This window comes from Caloenas nicobarica, chromosome 2 (genome assembly GCF_036013445.1).
Source record: "Caloenas nicobarica isolate bCalNic1 chromosome 2, bCalNic1.hap1, whole genome shotgun sequence".
Taxonomy (NCBI): Eukaryota; Metazoa; Chordata; class Aves; order Columbiformes; family Columbidae; genus Caloenas; species Caloenas nicobarica.
In genome coordinates this window covers 26,053,425-26,072,609 of record NC_088246.1, presented here as the reverse complement: position 1 = coordinate 26,072,609, position 19,185 = coordinate 26,053,425, and the positions used below count along the sequence as shown (strand labels likewise).

The 19,185-nt window shown below is 41.6% G+C and overlaps 1 protein-coding gene across 1 annotated transcript in view; it reads left to right on the top strand.

Moving 5' to 3' along the window:
- CALCR (calcitonin receptor) overlaps nt 1-19,185 on the top strand; it is a 170,933-nt gene that overhangs the window by 120,473 nt on the left and 31,275 nt on the right. Inside the window, exons 6-7 of the mRNA XM_065629396.1 lie at nt 2,240-2,331; nt 9,189-9,315. Of these exons, the coding sequence (XP_065485468.1) occupies nt 2,240-2,331; nt 9,189-9,315 (219 nt within the window). The remainder of the gene's footprint in view (nt 1-2,239; nt 2,332-9,188; nt 9,316-19,185) is intronic.

Here is a 19,185-nt window from a genome sequence, read left to right as displayed (position 1 = left end):
CTCTGAGGTGCCCATAGATTTGCATGTACCTATCTGGAAGACTTTCTTACTTCTACCTATTTCAGGGTAAGGGCTGTCTACAGGATATGCAGCAAAATAACATATTTCTGAACAATTCATCTGCAAATTAAACTCAGGCTTAAAAATTATATCAATCTCATACTATGAAAAAACATAACCACTGAGTATGGAGTGGAAGAAGTGTTACATGCACAGAGTTCAAAACCTCTCCCACTACTCTGTATTCAAAAAGTTGTCTCACCTTCTCTGCACTCTGGTTTTCCCTCTCTGGGGTTTCTTGTACTCTCAGGACAAATTGTCAAGTATTTGCACTCGCTAGCAATGCTGTGGTTAGTCCTTGTGAAAAAAAACTAGGAGAGCTAGGATATTTACAGTTAATATGCATAGTGTTCTATAACTTGGTGAATGATCTTTACACTCAGAACATGTCTGTTCTACATGGTCAAGATGGTGTAAATACGACTTTGGTTTAAATCTGAATCAGACCACCACCACTTAATGAAAGCAGGAGCTGATTCCAAAGTGAACAAACCAAATACAAAGATGTGCACCTTTGCTAAGAGGAACAGTTTTGTTTTCTGGATTTTATTCATATTTGTTTTCAAATGAAAGTTTACAATTACTTGGAAACACCAAAAAAAAAAAGTGAGTGGCAAAACTTGGGGCTACAGAAGGCAATTCATCTAATCATTGAAAAAAAGAAAATTGCTCCTGTATAACAAAAGAAAAATTAATGAAGTGGAGCTAAAAAGAAAATAAATGCAGCAGAGGAGCTAAGGCATGCTATCTAGTCTTTTTTTCAGGCTGATACTATTGTTTGTGCTTTCAGAAAAACAAGCAATGGTGGAGCCTGGCATGCCATTCAGCTTCCTACAATTTTCTGACAGCTGGGTGATGCCTAAGAGCTTGGCTGAGACCAAAGTGTGACGTTTAATATTGCAGCATTCTACAGCCCAGGTGCTGATGTGTGATTTTATTTCACTATTGGCATACAAAATATGGATAGGCCTATCTCAGATTTCACTGATATTATAATAGTCAAAGTGAAAGTCCAATTTTCTCTTCATGCATACTGGTTTCACAGCACTATAAGACCATCTAGTTGCCCAATAGCAAGGTTCACACCAGTGTGAACCAGAATTTGTTTCAGGGTGTGCTGTTCTAGTGTGGTAGGGGTTGAGGATAATTTTTATCTTATCTGCTACTTTCCTGACTTTGTAGGCCTTAATCATAAGACCCCTCTGACTTATCTTCAAAGGGCAGAATCCCAGCATTTGTACCTACTTGTCATAACACAGCTACTCTTAGTTGCCTTCTTTGCACCTTTCCTAGCTCTGCCATGTCCATAAGGTGTGCACATGAGAAACACCTGTGCATTTAACATGTGCGATGTAAATTTTAAACAGAGGCACAAGATTGTTCTACCCTCAGTGCATCTCCTGATGATATCCAACATTTTGGTGACTTTTTGGATGTTATTACGCACTAAGTCAATGATTCAGAGAACTGGCCAGGAGGACTCCAAAATCTCCTTCCTGAGTTTGGTTTCCAGTTCTGAGTTGAGCATTGTGTAGGCAGAGTTTAGATTGTTTGTCCCTAGGTGTATCACCCCACTTTTTTCTTTATGAAAGCTCGTATGGCATCTTCTTGTCTCCTCAGTTATGTGAGGCCCTTCTGGAGTCCCTCACTATTAACTGCAAGACCTTAGTATCACCTGGAAACTTCGAGATTTCTCTACATCAGGTCACTGGTGAAGAGGGTGAACAAAAAGCCAGCCCTAATACCAGTCCCAAGGCCACCTAACCACTGACTCATCTCCAAAAGTGACCATTAAGCTTTTGCTCTCTATTATTTAAGCTGCTTTCCAACCATAAAAGCTTTATATCAATCCTGCAGCAACCTATTTGAAAATCCAAATGTGTTACGTCTGCTGTGCTGTCCCAGAGCTCAGGAAAGTTAGTGACGCATAGTGTGAGCCAGTTACTTCAGTGCTGCAGAAACAGATTAACTCATGTAAGAAACACTTATCTCACATTTAGACCATGAGTCATGCTATTTAGTAGATTGCTGATATTAAAAGCATATTAAAAAGAAACTTTGAAAGAAAAGAAGTACAAAATAGGAGGTTGATTTTGTAGATTCTTCATCAATAAGAAAAAAAAAAGAACTATTGCCTGAAAATTGTTCATGTTTGCTTTTTCTTTTTGTTAAATTGCAGATGGCGTTCATACTTTATTATATGGCGATTGTTGGCCATGCTTTGTCTATAACATCCCTGTTAATTTCCTTGGCAATTTTCTTCTATTTCAAGTAAGTGCTTCTTATGGACACACTGTCTCTTCTTTCCCTGAGGGATTTCAAATGGCAACCAAAGAAAAGCTCAAAAGGGGACATGGCAGGGAGAAACAGCTCTTCTAAGATCCTTTTTATATAATCCTGGTAAAAAAGTCTCAGCACAGGGTCTTCTTACAAATGCAACATCTCCCAGTGGTGCGTAGCCAAGATCATGCTCTTACATTTATCAAGAGTGGTGTAAAAGTGCAGCCCATAGGGAAATGGTGTATCTGGGGGTGCAGTAAGGCCCTTCATTTACCAGTTGCCTGTTGTTCCTTGAGGGGCATGTCCAGCCCCTGGCAGGTGCAGTGACTGCACAGGCAGTAGCTTGGGGCCCCCACTCCTGTAGAACAGGAAAACCTTCATCTGATCACAGAATCACAGAATCACAGAATGTTAGGGATTGGAAGGGACCTCAAAAGATCATCGAGTCCAATCCAACTGCTAGAGCAGGAACACCCAGATGAGGTTACACAGGAAGGCGTCCAGGTGGGTTTTGAATGTCTCCAGAGAAGGAGAATCCACAACCTCCCTGGGCAGCCTGTTCCAGTGTTCCGTCACCCTCACTGAGAAGAAGTTTCTTCTCAAATTTAAGTGGAACCTCTTGTGTTCCAGCTTGAACCCATTACCCCTTGTCCTATCATTGGTTGTCACCGAGAAGAGCCTGGCTCCATCCTCGTGACACCCACCCTTTATATATTTATAAACATTAATGAGGTCACCGCTCAGTCTCCTCTTCTCCAAGCTAAAGAGCCCCAGCTCCCTCAGCCTTTCCTCATAAGGGAGATGCTCCACTCCCTTCATCATCTTTGTGGCCCAGCGCTGGGCTCTCTCCAGCAGTTCCCTGTCCTTCTTGAACTGAGGGGCCCAGAACTGGACACAATATTCCAGATGCGGTCTCACCAGGGCAGAGTAGAGGGGAAGGAGAACCTCTCTCGACCTACTAACCACCCCCCTTCTAATACACCCCAGGATGCCATTGGCCTTCTTGGCCACAAGGGCACAGTGCTGGCTCATGGTCATCCTGCTGTCCACCAGGACCCCCAGGTCCCTTTCCCCTACACTGCTCTCTAATAGGTCATTCCCCAACCTATACTGGAACCTGGGGTTGTTCCTGCCCAGATGCAAGACTCTACATTTTCCCTTATTATATTTCATTAAATTTTTCCCTGCCCAACTCTCCAGCCTGTCCAGATCTCGCTGGATGGCAGCACAGCCTTCTGGCGTGTCAGCCACTCCTCCCAGCTTGGTGTCATCAGCAAACTTGCTGATAGTACACTCAATTCCCTCATCCAAGTCGTCGATGAATATATTGAATAATACTGGTCCCTTCATCTGATGCTGAAGTGCTGAGCTATTGACTTTAGTAGGTGCTTATGGCACTCAGCCCTAAGTGTGAATCTGACACTAGTATGTAGCCTGTCATCATCATTAAAAGGAAAAACAGTGATGGGCTGTGACAGTACTTTAAAGGAAACTAAACTGATAATCATAGAAAGCATTGTAGCTACTGTATGGCAACTTAACTGGAGGATTAAAATCTTGTCCCTTAGTGAACCTGCCTGCACACTATTTATTATAATGTGTCTGCAGTGAAGGAGCAGAGTGAGCTCAGATTTGCTGTCAAAGATGTATGTGCAGCTTCAGTCGCAATCAGTAGTGAAGGGCTGTCTGTGAACAGTCTTCGGTTTTCAGCTCAGGGAAACGGTAAGCACTGGAAGACATCAAAGGCAATGGGGAAAATCTTCAAGAATAAACATCCAGAGCTGTAATGATTTGCCTAAGCTAGCTCTTAAGCAATATTTTTAAGGTATTTCACTTTCATAATATTACTACAAACGACAAACTTCCCAGACTGATAGCACACTCAGAAATCAGAGTCGCAATGTCTGTTCACAGATACTTTGAAACAGAATGATACATCCAGTATAATGACCCAAATGGGTGGCATCTTATTGATTTCAGCAAAGGTGCATCAGTTACTTGCAATCAGATAGCCAGAACATCAGTTCATAAACAGAGATAGGGAAATGCTCACCATCAGTATAGTACATACAGAGATAACTGGATTGCGAGATGCTGGTTTGTGGGATATCATCATCTTCATTATCTGAATTTCTGAGATGTGTTTTTTTGGTCACAAATACACACATGAAGATTTGTAGAATCCATCAGTACACAGCAAACACAAAATTCCAGCCTACACATGCACAGTAATTACATAAATTTGGGGATATGGAGAACCCCTTGCTGAACATCAATCTCTAGTGCACAAGGGATGTTTACCTTGCTTCAGAAATCTGTAGTGAAAGGTGCTCCACAAAACCCCAGATACCTCGTGCCAGTGCTTAAATCAGTTCTAACCTCAGAGTCCCTATATTATTTAATCTAAATCTTACATGAGGCACCTCAGCCTATTTCTGGTCCCAGTTTTGATCTGTATGTACTACATCTCTATGGATAAGTTCAGGTTGTGTACCTTCTCATAGTAATATTCTTAGTAACATTATGCAAAGCTTCTCCTTGGTTACTTCATCTGCTGCTGGTCCCTGGAAAGGTACACGATGAATGAAGGTGTCCATATAGGCTGGACAAGGGTATATTTAGTAAATTGAGAGGCCAGAAGAAGGTGGCATAAATCTTAGGGTTATACAGTTAGATGTCTGTGCCTCAACTGTCAGACAGTAAGGGTAGTAAAAGAAGAAGTCCCCAACACCACCACCACCAAGAGTGAGTCTAGCAAACATAAGAAAATGAAAAGGTTGGACTTTGCAGAGACTATGAGTGTCTGTAAGATTACAAGCTTAGAATAGGTGAATCCAAAATACAGGTTGTGAATTCTGCTGATTTCCAGAGAGGCAGTTTGATGAGTGACTGTGATAACATGCAATAATCAGATACAGAGACAACTAGAAACAGATGTGTTCTCTTCTCATCTAGGTAAAGATAAAGAGCACAAAACCACAGACACAGTAATGCTTTGATAAAACTGGGAAGAGCACAATTTAATCTGATTTGGAATCCTATACTCAGGCTTCAGAGTTCTTTGGAATAGTAAAGACAGGATCTGGTTAAACTGGCTGCCCAAAATGAACCAAGAAGGTGATACCTTGCAGCAAGCAAGGCAGGATGAGGCTGTCTGACTCACTCCTATCTCTGACTCACAGATAACGCGCGATTCTGACCGGTCCCAGGACGCGCTGGAACACTCATCTTTGCAGCAGCCTTCCAGACAGTAATATATCTCCTCCTCTCTTTCCTTCTCTGCTTTCCCTTCATGACTAATCCATGACACAAAGGTTACAGGAAGAAGTAGAGAAAGGAATTAAAATGAAGTGCTGCAAAATGAGGACAAAGTGGAAACCAAACCACGATCATAAGAAAGTGAGAATAAAGCTGTATGGGAGCAGCGTTCATGTTGCCTTCAGTTGTTTTCTATCATCTGACTATGACAGTGATAGATTATTTGACCTTCAATAGAAGGCAAGCTGTCAATCAGACAGTCAATCAGACAGTCAATCAGACAGCAAAAGATGGTTTCAGGGCCATATAATAGCCTTTGACTATAGAGGTGGCAACAAATAGCTTGCAGAGGTTCCTGTTTCTCACATATAGGTCTTTCCTGGCAGAGATTCATTTTCCTTTCAATTCTGGGTATCAGGGTTCATAATGATCACAAATGATGCAGTACTTTTGGAAGGGAATACTGAATCAGTAGTGACAAGCATTGCTAAGCAATACTAACTCATAACAGCAGACAGAGTATTCGTAAAATAGGGTCTCTAACAGTTACATGTATCATCGCATTACTGCAATATTTTTATAATTGCAAACTGAGACCCCATTATCTTATATGATAAAACACAAAAGAAAAAATGGGGACTTCTAGCTCCAAATCACTTCCAATTGAATTATTAAAACAAAGACATTTGTATAAACAGATAGGGAGTACAATACATCTAGATTTGCCAGAATAATAGAAGTTGTGAATGCACCTGCAGTCTAATTGTTTCCAAGGCTTTTAAAAGGAGTTGAAGAAGGGCAATGGGTGGAAGGATAAATGTTGGAAGTTTGTTGGGGGCTTTCCCCATGGGTAAGGGAGAGCATGGTAGAAAGCATGAAAATAATGTGAAAACTAAACAAGTGGGTAGGACATGGAAATAGCTGTCTGAGGGTGAAAATCTGTGTTCTCGATATTCATGAATGAGAAGAAAAGATGTATTGAAAGTGTAGATCCGTGAAGAAAATAATGCTAAAACCTCCTTGGAAGTCAAAATATCCTAGATGCAATAGAGAAGTAGAGATAGGAACTCAAAAGGAACGGCGACTCTATGAGTAGATAGGAGGACTTATCGCTGTCAAAGGAAATGTAGAAGACATAGGATAAACGTGAAGCACAAAGGGACCATGAGAAACACAGGAGACTGAAACTCTGAGACATAACTGATAAAGGCATAGTGACTCAAAAACCTCACAAGTTTTAAACCCTGATAACTGTCTTAGTGATGCCTTCTTCCATATTGATTAATAAAGTAGATTAGGAAGCATAAAGAAAGATGGGCGGTGTGTGAAAAGAAGCCTTCAAAAACACTACAAAGAAATAATTAGGAAATCAGGAGGAGCGCCAGGAAGAGAGCTAAGAGAGGTTGGAGAAGGAAAAGATTACACAAAGAGGATGAATCAAGTAAGGAGTTTGGTTTTACTAGAATGTTCTCCTCTTGGTGTCAACTGAGTCAAGAGGTGCTAATGTCATTTTGATGGCAAATACTGAAGGTCAAATTAAAAAGCGAGGAGTAAAACTAAGAGAGGAAGGCAGGTAGGGAAAGGAGCTTGGACAGCAGATGAAGACAACGTGCAGTGAAGGACAGTCCAATTTAATAGAGGAGTAAGACTGGCAAAAGTCAAGTGGAGGAGTGTAGAAGGACAGGAGTGGGAGTGAAGCCACATGTACCTGGCAGAGATTATCACAAAAGACTGTCTCTCTGTACTGGTAGCCATGTAGAGAGGCAGCTGGAGAGACAAGGGTCTGCATCTCTGTGGCCAGAAGCTGAAGAGACTGCTCTAAGTAACAGGGAAAATTTTATTTCTTGAGAACAAGAATTGGCATCACACCAATCCTGTTCCCAGGACTGCAAGAGAAAGACAGAGACAGATGGGCACATGACAGTGTCCCAAGAAAAGTGGGGTCAGTAGCATAGGCAAAGTACAGTGATGGAGAATGAGGAGGAAGGAAGAATGAGGTCTGGATAAATACCACCAGAGCTTAGGAGCAGAAAAGGAAAGTTAGCCTGGATTTGTGATGGTGGCGAATATAGATGGAATAACCACAAGAACACAGTGTAGGAAAAATAGCTCCAAAGCATGGTCCGTTTTGCCCGATAACCTTTCCCACAGTGGATCACACTGAAAGTGTGCCTAGCCCCATATCTGGTACTCAACAGTTGCCAATAGCTGATGCTAAAGTAAGAATACAAAATCAGGGCAAATGTAAAGATATATTCTCATTCCTAGACCCGGGAACCTGCATCTCATGGACATCCTGAACCAAAGAAGGTGTCTTGGGAAATAAGGAGGTCAACAAAAGTGATGAGCATTGCAGGATGCTGATGACCATAACCAGAAACAACCACCTCAAGCTGAAGGAAGAGTTCCATCTAATGACTCAGAAAATAGATGTATGGAGAGCTAGGAATAAGTGGCAGGTGACCAAGGAGCTAAACAATGAAAAAATAAATAAACAAACAAGCAAAATAATCACAAAATAGTTCAGTTGGTTAAATTAGCTCTCTGTTTTTAGAGAACGTGCATTCTGTGTTAGCCTCCATATGCAAAGCATCAGAAAGTCACAGTCTGTTCTCCATTCCAGACTGAAAAAGACTCCTAGTGTGGAGGGGGAGGCTTGCCTCGCTGAGACAATGATACTTGCTCTTGGCTGTTTTTTACCTACTGGTTTTGCCTGCTTGCTCTCAGTGATCACTGGATACAAACATCACAGCATTACCTAACACCACCATGATTGCCTTTCTGCAATCACCTCGTGTCAGCCCCAGGCTGTGCTCTAGGGCTTGGAGTGCTGTGCAGGTGTTGTTCTCTGCGTCCGGGGTAGCTGAGGAGGTGGCATGAGGATTTGGGCATTAATTAGAAAGGGGAGATGGTTCAAGTCTGAAACTGCAGTCATGATTTGGTTGCACAAGAATCCTGTGAACTTCTCTTGGGAAATTCTGCTACTCACAATAGCAGATATCCTACCCTCCCCAGAATCAGCCATTCCGAAAACATTAGTGCCCCTTCTGAGCAGGAAAACAACTTCTTCTGGTTTGAGATCTCAGCTGGAGTTAGAAACATGCAGGATGACAACTCAATCCCCCTGTAATTTAGGGAGACTCATACCCAAAGTTCCCATCCTGTCTCACCACTAATTTGCGAAGTAGCAAGTAATTTTAATGTGAATATCTGAGAAGCCGAGTCTCCAGGGAAGAGTTACTTATAAAGCACTATTCCTGGTGTTGATTATTTGTATCATGTGCAGCTTAATTCTCAGAGTTCTGCTTCAATACTTAATATCTCAATTACCATGAAATAAAAAAAGGCATCGAGAGCTGAGAAAGTAACTGGATGGCTCTTTACACCATGGTCTAAAAAGCATGTGGTACTAAACAGGTGTAAAAACAAACCCAAAAATTTGTCAGAGGTTATGGCTGCAATGCAAGGCATGTATTTTCTGATTACGCCTTGCCAAAAGGCATTTTTGAGAGAATGTTGCCAGAAAGAGCTTGTTAAAGTGACATCAGAAGAGAAATACTAATTTACGATGTGTGCTACATATTTTTCAGGAGCCTCAGCTGTCAAAGGATAACACTGCATAAGAATTTGTTTTTTTCTTATGTGCTGAACTCCGTGTTTACAATCGCCCACCTCATTGCTGTTGTGCCTAACCCAGACCTGGTAAAAAGGGATCCTGTAAGTACTGCATGACTCCTCTCCATCTCAACACCCAAGTAAAATTACTATGGCCACTCCAAAACCAGATGTTCCCATTCGCCAGTTAATGATAGCTGTCTGGTAAAACATGTACAGAGGCTGCAGATTCTGCGAATTTCACTCAACTTTGTTCAGATCTTTCCCCAGGCAATAAAAATATTTGAATTTGATACAAGTGAGAGAAGCCCCAGACTTGCTTCAGCCAGCCCATCCATACAAATGTGTCAGATTTGCACTGCTCTTGTGTCAGATCCCCATCGCTCTCAGCACTAACTTCCTGACGTTTCCCAACAAAGCCCCTGAAAGAACAAATGCTCTTGGTGGTCACCTGTCCTTTCTCACAAGCACACACATTGCGGGGGGGCAGGGGGCAAGAATGGAGAGAGATATGACTATTTTCAAAACACATCCCCAAAATATCTTTTTGCTGCATTATTTTTCTTGGGAGGTGGTAAATCAGGGAAATAGCTTGCTTCACTGTTCTTAGATAGTGATAAAAATTGTATCAGCCCCTCAGCTGATAAATATGTATGGCAGACCTCAGTTACCCAGCTCTGATCTTGCTTTCTAACAGAGCCATCACATTGTGTTTGCCGTTGTTAACAGCAGCCCTGGCTGATGTGAAATTAAAGCAAGCCTGGGAATCTCTCAAGTTATGTCACAACACTGATCAGCTTGTCTTCTAATAAAATTGTTCAATTACAGTTCAACCATTTATCTGCTTCTAATTTTATGAAAGCAATTAAACATTAGCACCCAAGATTATCTGATCAGGTGTGTGTCTCTCAAATGTGGCTGGTTAAGTAAGCTAATTAAAGCTTACCTGTTAAGTAAGCTAATTAAAGCGGGAAATATATAAACTAAAAAAAAATCACCAGTTCCAAGGACCATCTGGAGAATAAAAAATAGAAGAGCAGAAGAATAATTAAAAAATCACACATTTTGTTTTTCCTTACTGCATAAGCACCATACAGACGTAGCCTGCGCAAGAGTTGCAATGAAAATACACTTGGTATTTGAAGATAGAAAGCTGGCACATGATATCAGGCACCTAAATTGAAGTAAGATCATTACCTCGGGGTTAAGAATGATGCTTCCTGACAGCACAAGTAAATTATTAGAAGTGCTTTAAACTAAAAGTTGAAGCCGCAGCAAGGACTCTTGTGCTCTAAGATTTCATTAAAAAGCTGTACCTAGTGCCTTTGGGCTGGATCTTTATTTTGAGTGAAATCTTGACCCCAGTGAAGCCAGTGACAAAACTCTCAGAGGCTTTGGTAAAGCCACGTAGCTGCAGGACGGCTACCAGTATGCTGAGCATCACTCGATGAAAACCCCAACCTACGTTGCTAAGGCAACAGACACTATAGAAATGGCATAAATGGTTACCTTTGAAGACTGGGGAGCTCCAGAGCAGCAGAGAGGTTCATGAATGCAGTCATCTTTCAGGTCCCAGGCCAGGCTATGAAGAGGACCCTTAGTGCTGAGTACAGTCATGGAAATCGCCCAGGCTGGTGCCCTTCCACTGATGTTACTGAATATGGCCATGTTGGCAAACCTGGCCTCAGCTACTTAGCTAAGCACACGCTTGGATGAACAAAGCCCTTGTTCCGCACTTTCTTCTTCAGAACAGAATTTGCATGTCTTTGACTTAGCAGTGAACTGCTGTCTAGAGGCAAGGTACAAAGCTTGGGGCCAGAAGACCTCAGGCCTCCCGTTTTTGTTCTGCTGTCAAGTATGGGATGAGGGTACACTCACTGCTTGATCTTGCCTCACTTTCTAGATTTGCTTTCCTTAAAAAAAAAAATCAGAAAAAAAAGAGGTGAGGTGACCTGTTAATATGTTCAAAGTGTCTCAATATTACTAGAAAGTGTATTCTGTTATTTTAGTAACATAATAGACCTGTAGTACACGATTGAGAAAAGAAGATGAACTGCCAGGGACAGGCTTTTAACACATGATGAAAATACACAGGGGTTCCGTATGAGTATATGACAACTTAGAGGATTTATGTTAAAACTTTACTTATTCCATCAGGTAAATTCCCATAATATTTTTATTTTAATGCTGACTAGGAGAGCAAATGAAGGCTTTATGGCTTGTTTTGTTTTGGTTTGGTTTTTTTCTGTCTCTACTACACCCTCTGTTTTATTAAGTCCATTTTAAGATGACTACTTCTACCTTCCTTCCTATAGTTTTCTGCATTTATCCACTTTCCTTCTGTGCACCTACTGAGCTTTACAGGCTCATGTATGTGTGTGGCTCCTACCTGTGATCTATACGGAAACACTGAAGTGTGTAGAAGGAATTTTAAATAGTCACAGATACCCTGTATGTAATGACCATATACAGAGATGCACTTGGTGGCATTTATTCTGCAAAATAATAAATGTGTTTCAACTCCAATAGATCCTGCACTTTTTTTTCCTGCCTAAAGTTTTGCAATAGATTTTAAACATGCCACACCATGGGAAAAATACTTACAGTGAATACATATTTATGAAGATATCAACAAATCCATGTAATTTTGAAACAAGAGAGAATGTTCTGTTAAATAACAAAGAGAAAAGACAGGAGGATCAAGAGAGGAAATTCATCCCTAACACCAAGACAAACACATTCTCCCTGTATCCAGATAAAAAAGATCTGAGACAATCCAAAGCATCATTTACATGAGGAGAGGTCGTACTGCATCCTTACTTGTGTATAGTTTGCTGCACAGAGATAAACCCTTTGATCATCATTCTGGCCATGTAAAATGGTAAGTCAAGCCACTTTATCAATAGATCTTAATTTTCTTTTTTTACCTCATTTTTTTCCTGCTTCCTGGTTGTATAATTTTCTCTCTCTTTTTCTTTCTGATTTGTCTGGATCTCAAATGATGGAAGTGAAAGATATGAGCTCATGACCATACAAGAACAAAAGAAGCAATGAAAAAGGTTCAGGATCACTTGAACAAAATAAACAGGACACATGTATGAACACTTATTTACATACACTGAAAAATGTAATGTGAGCTAATTTTTTGAATGTTGTATCTAAAGTAGAAACTGCATTAATTACGCTGTTACTGGAACAGATTTTATAGGAAGGCGTATCTTCTGTCACCTTATTAAATGAGACTGACCCACAGAAGAAGGGTAATCTGTGAACAGCACATTATGTTCTCCATTAAAAACTCTGGAAATATGAATAAAACCTTTGCTGCCTGATATTTTAATACAGTCTCTCACATCAGATCTGTATTTCTCATTTTTCTTATTCCACAAGACTAGTAATTTTAAGAGTAAATAGTGATGGGAGTAAAGGAAGATACAGCTAATGACTGGAGGGATAGTTCTACTAATGAGAAACTGAATAATTGATCAGCTCCATGGCCACTAATATAAATACGTTTATAGATGAGACTATTTGGTCACAAATCAGTAGTGGCTCAGTAATTGGAAACTCATCCAGAAAAGCTTTAAGAGATCTTACTGCATTTTTATCACTTTCCTGTTCTGGTGGAGATATCTGTTCTCTTCTTTCTCCAGGCTGTTCTGTAGCATCCTCACTTTTCATGTAGAAGATTCACCCTTGCTTCTGGCATTATGTGGAGCAAAAGTTTAGATTCCAATTGCAGTTTTATAGAGTCCACAGCAAGGGCCAGTGCTCTGCTGGGAGCCCTGGGGACCCCTGTGTGGGCTCTCATGCTTAGCCATGGTATATCAGAGAATAAGGACCCAGCATCTCTTCAGGCATGCTCCAATCTCACTGTCAAGCCCCAGCTTTCTGCCACACAGCTTATTTATGCCTAAATGTGTAAATAATCTGTTCCCCCTCTTGCATGGGTACAGCAGCAGAGCCAGTAAGGGACAACCCAAAGCAACCCATGTTTTATTACAAGCACAGCAATTTCATTTTCTCAGCAAGGAGGGATTGAGTGTGGGCTAGGCTGAGCCTGGAACAGTCCTTTCCACTAGCAGTATCTGTAACTCATCTCTTGTTGAGGTGGAAAGTACCTTGGACATGGGGCGTGATATGCTGAAGACTGTTCTGGCCTCCTTGTATAGATGTAGATATTCTTTAAAGATCCTGAGCTAGTTTACCACTCTAGCTGATGGTGCAGCAGGCATCCTCTGTCTCTAACAGGACAGGCAGCACATAGTGCCTTCCTCTTCCCAAGCATTTTGCTGAAGTTGCTATCACTGTGAGCATGAGGTGGGATGACAAAATGCTCTCAGTTTATCTCTACTGCCCAAAGCCTACCTCCTGGCAGGCAGCAAGCCTGCAGGAGAAACCACTAAGCTGCTTCCTACTCAGCATTATTAGTGAGACCAAAAGAAAGTGAGAAGGAAAGCACAAAAGCTGGCGTCTACTAGAATTACAGTCAATACCATGAGTTACAGCAACACCATGATAGTAGTGATATTAAAAAAAATTCCTGTCCTCATAGACACTAGAACACTACAAATAATCTCACCATTGACTAATTTAAGTGAAAACCATGCCTGCCCAAGCATATTAGGTGTTCCTCCCTATCAGAGGAAAACAGTAGAAATAAAACGTTGAGTTGTGTGGAAAGATGAGAAGTGTATAAAGGGTAGTTACTGTGATTTATGGGATTAAGATACTGGTGAGTTCCCCTGTTCTCAAAGGAATAAACAGGGAATGAGAGCCTGGAAAACAAAGGAGGTTCACAACATTTCAAGAACAGTGTTAATTTTAGGTCTTTTTACCATATAATTGTTACCTTCCTCGTCTCTTGTTTTTAGTTCCTTCTGATGTATCCTGGCAGAGACTGGTGGGGATTAAAACATATTTTTCTCAAATGAGAGGCCAATAGCTGATAACAGTGAAGATAAATGGCAAAAACGCTGCCCCACGTGACTTGTGTTTGCCTCAGCAGTCCCAGCGGTTCCCACAGTGCTGCCTCCGCTGGAAGCAGCAAAGGTGGAGCTCCACAAAGAAGTGCGCTTTGATCGTCTGAATTGTTTCATGTGTTATGCTTGGGATAGAGCTTCAGGAGCCTCCATTCTTGTTAAATTAATCAGATTCTTTGTTAACGTAGCTATTTCCAGAGCTTTCCTATCACTCTCAAAGCATCTCCAAAGTCTTTCATCTTAGTACATCTGTTCCCCCATCCTGTTTCCACTGCCTTACTTACAAGGGCCTCCACAGCCAGTTTAGCCACAACGAGATGACACAAATCTATTCTAGAGTTTTGTCTAGATGCAAAAGTAATCAAAGACAAAACTTCTAATAGGGAATTACTTGCCAATGCCTAGCAGTCGTGTCTCCTGAGTGTATCTCCTATCCTAGAAGAAGGTTGATGTTCTTCTGAAAGTTGTCATCATCTTGCTTAGGAGCCCTTAGTCTAATCAGGACTCCAACTGAATGTTTAAAACATTGAACTTCTGCTGCCTCAGGTGTAGGAATGAGGCTTGGTGAGACTGGGTCTAGTGTGCAACTGTGAATTTACAAATTGTGTAATTTTGTGCTTTTGCAGATTATATTTGTACATTGACTTCACTAGTACAAACTGACTCAGCAAAGTTGACCTGAGAGAGTAAAATGTAATACTTGCTTTTGTGTAAGTCAAAGAGGGCCAAAGTCAGCCTCCAGTTGCACCCATGCCAAGCTCTATTGAAGTCAAAGGTTTGCCATTAGTTTTGTGTCTCACCACACCGCATTGAGTGATGAAGTTGTGACCTTTTTTTGTTCACCTCCAGAGTAAAACATGGAGTAAAAGTTCTTGGTTTGGGTGAGTGAACTGAACCTTTTAATTAATCATTTACAAGTGATGGACTGAGGCTGTGCTTTATATTTTGCAGGTGCCCCAGAATACTTTTTGCTATCTACAAATAAATACCCAGATCCCATTAGTTTTCCTTTGCCTGAGCAAGTTCATGAAGACAAGCTCGCATCTCCCACCCCTCCCATTTCCCCTGTGACAGCTACTTGTCTTGTAAATAGTTATCACCAGTAAAGCAGAGAAGGGTGGATGTCTGAGTGGCACAAGTTCTTTCCTGACATAGCAAATGGTATACCGGGATAGGAGAGTCACAATCTTTTGAAACAGGAATGAGTGGTCACTAACATTCTTCTAAGATCCATTTAATTTGGGGGTTTTTTTAAACACAAAAAGAACATCACTGGTAATTGGGAAATCAATAAAAAAAGAGGGAGAACAGTAAGGTTTGGCTCTAATGCTCAGGTTTGGAGAGAAGCTGTCCCAGCTAAGGAGCGTTTCTGAACTGGACTACAAAGCACCATATGCCATTTTCTGAGGTTCATAGGTGCAATGGCAGAGCCTGAGATGTGCAAGTAAGCACAGGGTGCTCACCTCAGGGAGATGTCAGGGAAAGGAAATTTCTTCTCTGTCTGCCTCTGAACTGACACATGGAGAGAACAGTCACTCCTCCTGCCATTGCATTTCTCTAGTATCAGCAGAATTGCACTTCTGAGGGTATAATTCTTTGCTTCCTAACAGCATTTGCTATCCAGACTTGCTAAGCGGCAGGGACAAGGAAAATGGAGCAGTAATGTGCAGGATACACAGGGACGGGATCTCCTGATTGATGGCTCTGGCACCCAGACACAGCCAGCACAGGATCATTGACAGTGTCCTGTGCCTGGAAGCAAATCCAGGTTTCCCTCCAGGGGAGTGTGACCCTCCTTGGCTGTGACTTTGGTTCAGGAGCATGTGTTCACTTTCAAGAGGATGAGGGTTTTTTATGCTTTATGCTGGTGAATCATTTATGAATGAAGTTTCTGACAGCAGTAAGCTCATGGGCAGTGCCAGAACTATGCTGCACCAGCTTCACCCTCATTGAAATCACTGGGTTGCACTGGTATAACACTGCAGTAATGCAGATGTAAATCAGAATCTCTCCTTGCATCCTAGGAAATACCAAGTCTTCCCCCTCCCATGAGGTTCCATGAGATTAATGCAGACTAAGGGACATCGTGAATTCAGAACCAGCCAATATTCAAAGAATTCTCCCAAATTTTCAGTCTTGAATAATATCTGCATTCATTTAAAGACACATCTGTCAGAGTATTCCATCATTTTTCCCAATGTCTTTATATTCTTGTTTATATTCTCAAAAATCTCAGAGTAATGAGGGAAAAAAGCACCATATAAACCTGGTGGTGTCAGATGCACTGATCTGATGTGGCATGCCATGCTCAGGATATGAAGTATGGATGATTAAAGGACATTCTCAGCATCCATAAAGGACACTTCTGTGAAGAGTGTTTATGGTTTATGTGGAACAACTGAATCTAGGCTGCAAAGAAGTCAGTCAGTCATCACCTCTGAGAAAGATCTGTGCTTTCTCAACAATGTTATTATGGTTGCTTTCTCAATGGGAAGGCACCATCCAATTAACAGTTGTGATCAGGAGGTGAAAAAAGACATTTAAGAGTCTCAGAATAAGTATTTATTTTGGGACAGACTCCCTCATCTTACTTTCCTCAGGAATTATTATTCTGTCTACATTTCAGCTGCTTGCTCTTCTTTTAAAGCAGTATCTATTAGCAGGCTCAGGTTTCTCAAAACTGTTGCAGCATCACAAAGGGAGGGATGGTAGCTTTTGTGTAGCCCAGTCCCAAGGTATTCCATGTCGAAATAACCCAGGCTCTATTGCATCCTGTGGATGGTACTTCAGTAGTGTAATCCTTATACGCTGCCTCTTATTTAGAAGGCCATTTTCTTCAGAAATGTGATTCCAGAAAGGACCTCAGACTGCCAAATGCATTTTGGTCCTGAAGCCAACAGTATCAGGCCCTGGGGCTTGTTCCCAGGTTTTCAGGCTGCATTTTTTCTGCTCAGGTGAGCATCATACCTGCACTATCCGCCACAGCAAGGATGGAGGTACACAGCACACAGGCCAAACTGCAGTCCCTGTGAAAAGTCTGATTTAAGCTGTCAGGCTGCTTAATCATTGCGCACCTGCACCATCTCTGGGCCCTGAAGCTCTGCCATTGTGGCAGTGAGAAGTGAGCACCCGTGGGACAGTTGTTTTCAAAATCAGCAAACCCTCAGCTTCCCTGGTCTTGCTGTCATCGACTGCAGTTCTCCTGTCTGGCCACAGAGGCCATTTGCAGCCGCTGGGGCTTTTATATGAGGTTGTCTTAGCAAAGCACGCGCTGTCTCTGTGTGCAAAATGAGTGAATCCTGATTTGCTAAAATTCATGACATGCCTTCAGAACTGCTGCTCAAGAAAGGTGTACTGCTGCAGCAGTCCCTGAAAGACTGTTAGTCATTTATGGTGTGGAGTGGTGCTTGACTGAGTCCTGACACTAATTCAATTCTCCATGCTTTACTGAGGCTTTTTATAATTTTTCCCATTGCTTTTCCTCAAGAGATGGGACAGATTTGTAATTACAAAGTGAAGATGACCTAAAAATGTAGGGTGGGACCCAGGCGACCATAAATTTCTGTCAATTGCACTGTCTCCTATGCATCTGAGAGACTGAAAGGTGAATAGGTGATACATCATATAGATCCTAAAAATGCAGGCACGGAAATATATCAAGTAACGTCATCTTCTTAAATGTCAGATCAACAAGTACAAATGCTAACCTTTGCCTTTTTGGTGGATTCTCTGCAACACTGGATGGACATGGCGTCCCCTAGTAAACTGCTCCAGTACTTTCCACACAAGGCCTTGCACATGAACAGTACATTTAAAGCAGCTTAGGTTTTGATATTTTTCAGGTAATGTAAAGCAATTATGTTTAGAAACTTTGCTGCTCTAGATACAACTACCAGTTCAGGATAATTCAAATTAAACTTGAGGTTCCTCTCCAAGTTTTCTTTAGCTTGTCTTTAAAAGGATCTGCCTAAAATGTGAGAAATTTCAGAGTGAATCACCTGGAAAGTAGATTTTTCAAAATCCCTCAAAAGATGTACATTTCCAAAAAGAATTCCCCTCAGAAGGGCAGTACCATAACATTTCCAAAACATAATATTGTCCCTAATACCATGCTGCTATAGCTATTTTCTTCGCTGGGATTTTTCTGACTAAATGGCAGTGCCGCCAGTGCAGGCAGCTGTGTCTGAATAGAAGAGGCCATTCCCCTTGATCTAATGCAGGTAGGTAAAACAGGCCAGGTAAATAAAATGCAGTGCTCATTCCTCTCCAGGGACTGCTTTAGTCTATGCATCTATACCATGAAGTCAGACATCCAGGTTAGGTGAGGTGAATGCCATCTGTGCTATTTCATTGCCCTTTGGTAACTGCTGTGCAGACCTGTATTATTGCCTATTTTCAGTCATGACCCAGCCACTCTGCTTCTCTTGAAGGTATTTAAGACCAAACAGAAGTAGCCTTGAACAGAAGAGAAATAAATGAATGGGCATCAAAGTGTCTTTACAGATGACAGCCAAGCACATGGGGTAAAAGTACAGAAGAAGAAACAGTAATGACTTTGAGCAGAAGAAAAAGGCAAGAGGCTAGGGCTGGTTATGTACGTAGCCTTTAGCTTTAGTTGGCACAATGAGCTATCAACCAATAATAGATCAATTATCTGGATGATTAAGCTCCTTTTCTTATCATTTCACCTCTGAACAGCCTATGGTTGCATACACCCAACTGACTGTTTTCCGAATTTCCTGGTGCCCTCTTGCCCCAGCACCCCTCAAAATGCTGGGCACTCCCCCTGGCAGCAGGTCACACCAGAAAAGGCACTGGAGAAGTCTGAGTGCATCTAGAGAGTTAAAACACCCATGAGCATTTGAGATCAGGTATGTCTTACATTTGGACACCTGTATTGTACATACACACAGCTGAACTAGTCACCCCACACAACTTTTATAGCGAAAGACAGACAAAGGCACATTCAAGGCACAATCCGTCTGACTTA